The following is a 9,009-nucleotide window of genomic DNA, read 5'->3' as shown; positions in this document are numbered from 1 at the left end:
GAATATGGGTTAGATTATCTATTGGGTCTTACTTGTTGATGGTTTATTTGTTGTGTTAATGTTATTCGTTTAGTAGTTGTGGTGGAACTTAATGAAATTCTAGTTGCAAATACAATTTCACCTTTGTGTTTTCGGCTTGCTCGAGAGAGAGGTCGTAAAACTAAGACTACTAAATTGATGGCCGGTGGAAGTGGGTCGACATGAGGTTCACCTCGAGAGAGTGAACCCTAGTCCTTCTCCCACACACTAAGCTCGAGAGAATGAGTGGGCTAAGGCGGAGGTTGTTCTTCATGCGGCAAGTGGTTGTTCTAACGTTTGCAGGTAGCAACAAGGCAAGTTCTAACGTTTGCAACCGCTAAAAAGACTTCTAAACGAAAGAATTATCAATGCATGTAGTAACACTATTCAATAATTACTTAGTTACTATTCATACTTTGTTAATCGCTCATGGTTCTCACAACCCTAGTTGTGGATTTAGTTACCCATAATATCAAGAACACGATTCATATTTTTAGATGAAGAAATCATGAACTTACGTAATAAGTAGAAGAAACTCAGAATCTCAACTTGAATTTCAAAGTCAAAATCTTCAAAATGAACTTAGGAAATCAAGAATTGCTAAATTTGCAAGTTAATCTCCACAGCCAAAACTAGAACTAAAATAATAAGGTCTAACCCCCAAAAACGAGGTTTACATGCCTTATATATAGAAAAACAAGTCCTAACTAAAAGGGAAACGAAATAAGGAAACAAAGTTTCTGGATGCGATTGAAGTTGACGACACTGACCTACGGACCGTGGACTGACATACGGTCTGTAGGTCCCTTCCGTGGTTTGGGACTTAGGCAATTTTTCCGAAGCTTGGAACTACAACTCTCAGTACCGAATGACGACTCAACAGCACGGACCGTGACTTGATCCACGGTCCGTGGATCCTCCTCCGTAGTCTTATACTTAGTTTGATAAAAATTAGGTATTGGAACACCTTCTCTTAATTAGTTGATGGACCTGCAGGACGGCCCGTAGGTCAAACTACAGTCCGTCGATCATGGTCGTGGTTCCACACTTGGTCAATAATTCCTTGATTATTTCTTCATGCCTTTCCTATCAATGTACGCCCTACACCTACTGACCGTTACTGAACCTACGGTTCGTAGGTCATGTCCGTAGGTGGCTTCTTCTGCAACCTTTCTTTAGATGTCTCTGATATCCCACGTCCGAACATATTTCCTGCAAACAAGATTAAAACACATTAATACCACTACAGAATGGCCCTAGAAACACACAACTCTTAAGTGAAATGTATTAAAAATATAGTAAACTCATGGTATATCAATGCACCGAAGCAAACTCATTTGACAAATCTATCTCATAGGCAACTTACCCAATATGTTTCAAAAATTGGTATGGGCCCACATATCGGGGACTAAGCTTTCCCTTCTTGACAAACCTCATCACATCTTTCATAGGTGAAATTTTTAAATAGACCCAATCATTAACTTCAAATTCTAGATCCCTTCTTCTAATATCGGCATAAGACTTTTGCCGACTTTGGTCCGTCCTCAACCTCTCTCTAATGAGTCATACTTTCTCAATGGCATCATAAACTAGCTTGGGACCTATTAAAGCAATTTCACCCACCTCAAACCAACCAACAAGAGACCTACATCTCCTACTATACAAGGCCTCAAAAGGAGCCATGCTGATGCTTGAATGGTAGCTATTATTGTAGGCACATTCTATTAAAGGCAAGTAGTCATTTCAATTACCCTTGAAGTCTATAACACATTCCCTCAACATATCTTCTAATGTTTGGATGGGACGCTCCACTTCCCCATCCGTTTGGACATGAAAAGTCATTCTAAGCTTAACCTTAGTACCAACCCCTTTTTGGAATGACTTCCAAAAGTGTGAAGTAAATTGAGTACCCCGATCCGAAATATAGATAAGGGAACCCCATGAAACTTCACTATCTCTCTTATATACAACTTGGCATAGTCTTCTGCCGAAAAAGAAACCTTGATGGGAATGAAGTGGGCTGATTTTGTCATCCGTTATATAATGACCCAAATAGAATCATGTTACCTTCTGGTTTGAGGTTAACCCATAGTAAAATCCATATTCACCTTTTCCCACTTCTAAGTGGGGATTGGTATATGTTGGGATAGGCCTCCCGACCTTTGACGCTCAGCCTTAACTTGTTGACAATTTGGGCATATGGCCACAAATACCGTAATATCCTTCTTCATTTCATTCCACCAATAGACTTCCCGTAGATCATGGTACATCTTGGTGGCACCCGGATGAATAGAGAACCGAGAAGTATGAGCTTCCTCTAAACTGTGCTCTCTTAAGCCATCTACATCCGGAACACATAAACGACCTTGGTACCTAACCACCACATTTTTCCCTTGGGAGAAAGCCTCAACGGACTTCTTGAGTACCGACTCTTTCATTTTTACCAAAATATGATCAAGTTCTTGCTTTGCCTTCACATCCATCACAAAGGACGATTCGGAACCATTATGAACCATGACACCACCCTTGGTGGATTCCACTAGTTGATCACCTAATCTAGCCAACCTATGTACATCACGAACCAATTCTTTCTTTTCATCATCTACATGAGCCACACTTCCCATATACAACCGACTAAGAGCATCTGCAACTACATTGGCCTTGCCGGGGTGATAAAGGACACTCATGTCATAATCCTTCAACAATTCTAACCACCTTCTTTGCCGAACTATAACACGCATAATCTCATATCATCCTCCTAAAATCAACAATTCTCATAATAATATCCAAATTGGGGAAATTAGGAATTTCATGAGTTCTTGGGGAAAATCATCATAAATCAACAATAAATCATCAATTAAATCATAATTAATCATAGATCAACCATTAAAAATGTTTTTGGAAAGAACCCACAAGATTGAAGTAAATCTCTCACTTTTGGGGAAATCACTAGTTTTGAAATTGAACTTTAGAGGGGCTCTATGGGTTAAGGCTACCCATAGATGAAGATCTAGAATACCTTGGTTATGATTCTTCAAAGAAATTGAGTGAAATAGTCTTGATTCTTCAAACCCTAGCTCCAATTATTACTCTTCTTCTTCTTGAGTTCTAGAGAGAGAAATTTTGTGTAGAAAATGAACTTTGTAACGTTAATTAGGGTTCTGGGAAATAATGAAGTGAATGGGGTGTATTTTTATTTAAAAGGGATTATATAGGTGTATAAAAACAATACAAAACGACCTAATTTAATATTGACAACAACCGACACTCAAATTTGCACAAAAGCAGCCACAATTACACACACAAGAGGTGGCAAAAATTTTAAACTTGGTTCAAAACCATTTTCAAATTAAAACAATGGGCCACAATTTAACAACAACCACAATCCAACAACCAAGATATATATAAACCAATAGGTTCCAATATTCACAAAAGCACAATCAAAATCAAACTAATATTCACAAAATAGCCCACAAGAGGTAGGTATGGAAATACCTCACCCCCAACAAAATACGCAGTTGCCCTCAAATGCAACTAAAAACAGAAATAATTTAAAAAGGGAACAGAAATGAGGCCAAGAAAATCATCCTACCATGCTTATGTTGATTGTGTCTCTATTGTTGATAAATGACTTGTATGTTGATTATGTCTTGTATTATGCCTCTTATTCTTATGTTCATGAAGTTTTATCAAAATGGCATATATTATGACTTTTCAAATAAAATGTCAGTTTTTAAGCATGTTTTTGCATAACTATCATACTTAGTACTTAATTGTGCTAATCCATATTTTCTTTACCTTTATAAAGGTTATAAAGGGTAGAGATTGATTCTCCCTAGTCAGAAGCTTGGATTAGAGTTCTTACCAGACATCTTTTGGTATGATAATAGCAACCCAAACTTCTCTCAGCTAAAATCTCATTTCTCTTCTTCAGACTTAAAAGGTGCCGCCGCCGGTGAAATCGCGTTTTCGACACTCTCGACTCAATGGCCGTTCCAAGCAGTGCTAGGGCATTTCCGTCCTTCCAATGCCGTTCCGATCCCGACTTCTCCGGCGGCGTTCCACGTCATGACCTCCCTAACGCCGGCGTTCGTTTTTCAGTTAAGGTCAAGTCGTTGAGTCGTGGATCTTCGGTTCACGGTATGTCTTCTCTGATCCTTCGCTTCCCGCCCAACTTCGTAAGGCAGCTCAGCGTTAAAGCTCGTAGGAACTGCAGTAACATCGGTTTAGCACAAGTTGTTGCGGCTTCCTGGTCTAATAACCACGCTTCTCCTGACTTTACTCCGGCGGCTAAGGCCGTAGATGCCGCCTCCATTGCTCCTTTTGATATTACCACAGGTGATGAGGAGGGGGCGGTGGTGGAAGATTCGCCTCGTGCTGATCGAAATGTACAGATTGAGGATTTGACAGATGTCAAATATTCTTCATTTTTGAGTTCTGATGGGAGCATCGCAATTCATGCCGGTATGCGTTCTAGCTTTGTATTTTCAAACTCGAACGTCTAGTTTTTCTCTTCTGTCGTGGTTTGTGGATTTACTACGATATATTACAGATTATATATACTTGATACGAGTGTGGGATTTATATAGAGGATTCTTTTAGCTGATCGCTGATTGATCTATTTACTTTTCTCCAGGTGAAAGGTTAGGACGTGGTATTGTTACTGATGCAATAACTACCCCAGTGGTTAACACATCTGCTTATTTCTTCAAGAAGACTTCTGACCTTATTGACTTCAAGGTATTTGCATTGGGCCTTTACTTTCTTGTGGCTTATGAGTTATAAAATAGGTTCACTAGCTAATTCTGGTGAAGAGTTTACACCAGACAAACATGAGCCATATCAGTTAGAGAAAGGCAAGTGATGTGCTTGGTCAATAATCAGCTCAAGTGAGATATTATGTAGTAGTTTTGGGAAGAGAGAATGCCAAGAAGTATATTTTTGGGTTTAGTTAAATTTGTTTTTTTGGTTTGGTTCTTATTTATGATATACTATGACAGGAGAAAAAACGTGCGAGTTTTGAATATGGGCGCTATGGGAACCCCACTAGTATTGTTGCAGAGGAAAAGATAAGGTGGGTTAGTGAAGATGATTTTTCTTTCCCTTCTCCAGTTCTTTTATGGATTGGTAGTTAAGAAGTAATGCATTATTTTCTCTGCTGCAACAGTGCACTGGAGGGTGCTGATGCAACCTTGTTAATGGCATCTGGAATGTGTGCTAGTACTGTATTGTTGTTGGCATTGGTTCCTGCTGGTGGGCATATTGTAACAACAACAGACTGCTATAGGAAGACCCGGATATTTATTGAGACAATACTGCCTAAAATGGGAATCACGGTATTTACTTATTTAAATGCTTAAGATACTTGAAGTTAAGTTGGAAAGCATAGGATATTCAGTATTTCTTGACACAAGAAGAAAATTGGGTACAAAACTGAAAAGTTGGTATGCTTTATATTACTCATGAAAATAAATGGTAGAAATGAGTTCAAATTTCCACGAGGTCTCTCTAGAAACTGCTGTTTATCAATAATTGGGCAATAGATTCTCATTTCCTTTCTATATAGATAATTTATATACCCAAGTCTAAGAAAAAGTTCTGCCATTCTTCATCCCTTACAATTTCTAGTTATGTAATCTCATTTCCTTTATCCATTGCAGGCGACAGTCATTGACCCAGCTGATATTGGAGCTCTAGAGTCTGTGCTAAATCAGAAGAAAGTTAGTAGGCTGCTTATTGAGTCAATTGTTTTGAATTATATCTATAGAATACTGAAGACATCCCCTATAACTTGAACCTTTTTCCATACAGGTGACTCTTTTCTTTACCGAGTCTCCAACAAATCCATTCCTGAGATGTGTTGACATTGAGCTTGTTTCGAAGCTTTGCCATGAAAAAGGAGCATTAGTTTGCATAGATGGGACGTTTGCAACTCCCCTTAACCAAAAGGTCCTTGCTCTAGGGGCTGACCTCGTTGTGCACTCTGCAACAAAATATCTTGGTGGCCACAATGATGTATGGTGTTGTCAAATCATGTTTTAGCAATTCAAATGACTATGCCACCACACTAAAATTATCAGACTGACTGCTAATCAATTCAATTTCTTGCAGGTTCTTGGAGGTTGCATCAGTGGTCCTGATAAGTTAGTTTCAGCAGTTCGTACCTTGCATCATATCCTGGGTGGTGCTATCAATCCTGTGAGTTGCGTTGATTGAACTCTCTTGATATTTTCCCCGACATTTTATGCTCTGCCGGTTTGTTATGCAAGATAAAAACCCCAAACAAATCATCAGAAGTAAATCCTCAATTCCATGTGCCTCCTGATTGGATGGCCTTTTATATTCATCCTGAAACTCTCACTATTTTAAATAACTATGGTAATTTTATAGAGTAAAAAACAGCATCAAGAGAGTGCTGGTAATGCATCGCCAAAAGTATCAAACCTAACAGAAAACCCTCACTATTTTAAGAGAAGAAGAATTCACTCTCTGTAGTGTAGCTAAATTTAGTGAAGGGAAATTGTGTTTTTCTTTTAAATGGACTCTGGAAAGTAGTCATGGTATTTGAGTACCAAGTGTAAAGGATGAACATATGTATTATATTAGTTTTGGCTTGTATTTTATTGACGCATGATTCAATTTTCCCATGTATCAGAATGCTGCGTATTTAATCATCAGAGGCATGAAGACGTTGCATCTCCGTGTACAGCAACAGAACTCAACTGCACAAAGGATAGCCGAAATTTTAGAGGCTCATCCAAAGGTATTCTAAGCTCTCAACGTCTTCAGTTGAGCGTGGTTTGGATTCCACATTGTAGTACGCCAGAACTGCCTAAACTAATTTTCAAGAGATTGTGTATCTATGAGAAAATAAAGGAGTTCAATTTAATGTCTATTAAAATAAAGTTGCAATATCGGAAAGCCTATTACATATAGCAGAATCTACTTATAGGTAATATGCTTATTTTAGACTTAAAAGTGTGTCGACCAAAATTAAGATATGAAAAGTGGCCAGTGAAGAGTTCAGTCTCTTTTTTTTTCTTCCCCTATTTTTTCATTGTAAAATATCGGATAAGCTGGAGGCATGCCACTTTTTGCAGCTTAAGATCATGCTTTCAATATCACAGAACTGCATTTCTTTTGCAGGAATGGGTTGATTCTATTTTACTTGTTTACTTCTTTTGTTAACCAAGATGGACAGTTCCATTCCATCGAAAAACACAAATAATTACAAAGAAAGCAGAGGAAAATAAAAATAAATGACTAATAAAGAGGGGAAAACCCGGTCAGCGTTGGTAATGGATCTTGTCTTGCAAGTGTTTCCTTAAAACTCATTCTTCCTTCTGTTGGCTCAAATTTGCTTGCTCTAACCCACTGCATCTCTAGCTTTTCTTTTGACTGTTCAGTTTAGTTCAGTAGGCTAGTATTCCTTTGCTTCAAAGATTTTTGTTCCATGTGCAACTGCTATCATTTCTAAGAAAATTGAGTTGCAGGTGAGGTGTGTCTATTATCCAGGCTTGCCAAGTCATCCAGAATACCATCTTGCAAAGAGACAAATGACTGGTTTTGGTGGGGTGGTCAGTTTTGAGGTCTGTATTTTACAATCTATTAAAGATTTCCAAGTCTGTTCTTGTTAGATCCTATATTTTGGATGATGACTGATGGATAATTATGTTATTAATTAGGTTGATGGGGATCTGCTAACTACTGCAAAATTTGTTGATGCTCTAAAAATTCCTTATATTGCTCCATCGTTTGGAGGTTGTGAGAGCATTGTGGACCAACCAGCAATTATGTCTTACTGGTATGTTGATATTCTCTTTTGAGGAAATGGGTGAACATCACCCTTCATAATTTTTGAATAGAAGTGTTTTTCTCCCATTTCTTACATGTAAAAATAAAGATTTTTTTTTGAAAAAGACGAGTAAAAACAAATTTGTAAGGGCTGCAAGACCAATTAACCCATGAATTATAGTGAGACATTATCATCAAGTGCATTGGACCTTAACTAGCATGTCTAAAGTTTAATCCCAACTAATTGGTATTACCTATAGGGCATAGGCTATAGATATATTTTTGTTGTGCGGTGTCCTATTTTAAATAAGGAAGGAGTTGTATAAAGCAACTTGGATGACATGGTGTTTCATTCTGAAAACAGGGATCTTAAGGAGTCAGAGAGAGCTAAGTATGGGATCATGGACAACTTGGTTCGATTCAGCTTTGGAGTAGAAGACTTTGAAGACTTGAAAGCTGATATTCTTCAGGCGCTGGAGTCCATGTAGGGTGTCTTACCTGCAACCTGATTTCGTTTTCCCTTGGATCGTTTTCTTTCCACTAGCTTTGAACTTCTTTTTCATCTCTAATTAGTGGAGTAGTCACTTCCCCCAGTTGTCAGAATGTATTGAATGGATCATTGAGCAGCTGATGCAATCCAATGTCAGAGTGGGATGTTATTGTTGTTTCCGTTTTATTTTGTTCTTAGAGAATTAACTTTTTTAAATGAGTTAACTCTAGCAGTAGCAAGAAAGAAATACATATTTGGGTACTTGACTAGGTGACTCAAAATCATCGTCGGAATTGGAATTTAAAGCAAAGAAAAGGGGATTGAAGTATAGTCAAGAAATTGTTTTACTTGGAGGAGGAAATGGCTCAACACAATTCTTTATAATTTGGATGGAAGTAAAAAAATTTGGATGGATTTCGTGCTTTATTTATTATTTCCTATGTGTAGAAACAGAAATCTCTTGGAAGATTTGATATATATTTAAAAAGAGTTTTGTAATGGACTATAAAGTCAATTTACCCCATCTGCAATTGTTTTAATTAAACACTCTTCCACTTAAATCATTTAATGAAATTTCCAATGTCAAGCAAGCGCTCTTATAGAATGACCAATTAATTGAATTTCAACCTGGTTTTTATAGTGTTGTGCACCAAGTTACTATTACAAGTCATTGTAAACAACGGAGGAGCTTTGAATTGACTTTAAAA

The 9,009-nt window shown here is 37.8% G+C and overlaps 1 protein-coding gene across 1 annotated transcript; it reads left to right on the top strand.

Moving 5' to 3' along the window:
- Positions 1-3,953: 3,953 nt before the first annotated feature.
- Positions 3,954-8,471, top strand: CGS2 (cystathionine gamma-synthase; the record flags this gene model as incomplete). Its single annotated transcript, NM_001288215.1, is given in 11 exon segments — positions 3,954-4,482; positions 4,655-4,758; positions 5,019-5,092; positions 5,186-5,354; positions 5,679-5,738; positions 5,830-6,033; positions 6,130-6,216; positions 6,674-6,781; positions 7,512-7,607; positions 7,704-7,822; positions 8,177-8,471. Coding segments are annotated over 11 exon segments (1,623 nt in total).
- Positions 8,472-9,009: the final 538 nt, after the last annotated feature.

Source organism: Solanum tuberosum, unplaced genomic scaffold, assembly GCF_000226075.1.
Source record: "Solanum tuberosum cultivar DM 1-3 516 R44 unplaced genomic scaffold, SolTub_3.0 scf00111, whole genome shotgun sequence".
Lineage (NCBI taxonomy): Eukaryota > Viridiplantae > Streptophyta > Magnoliopsida > Solanales > Solanaceae > Solanum > Solanum tuberosum.
This window is presented reverse-complemented; position numbering and strand designations above follow the sequence as displayed.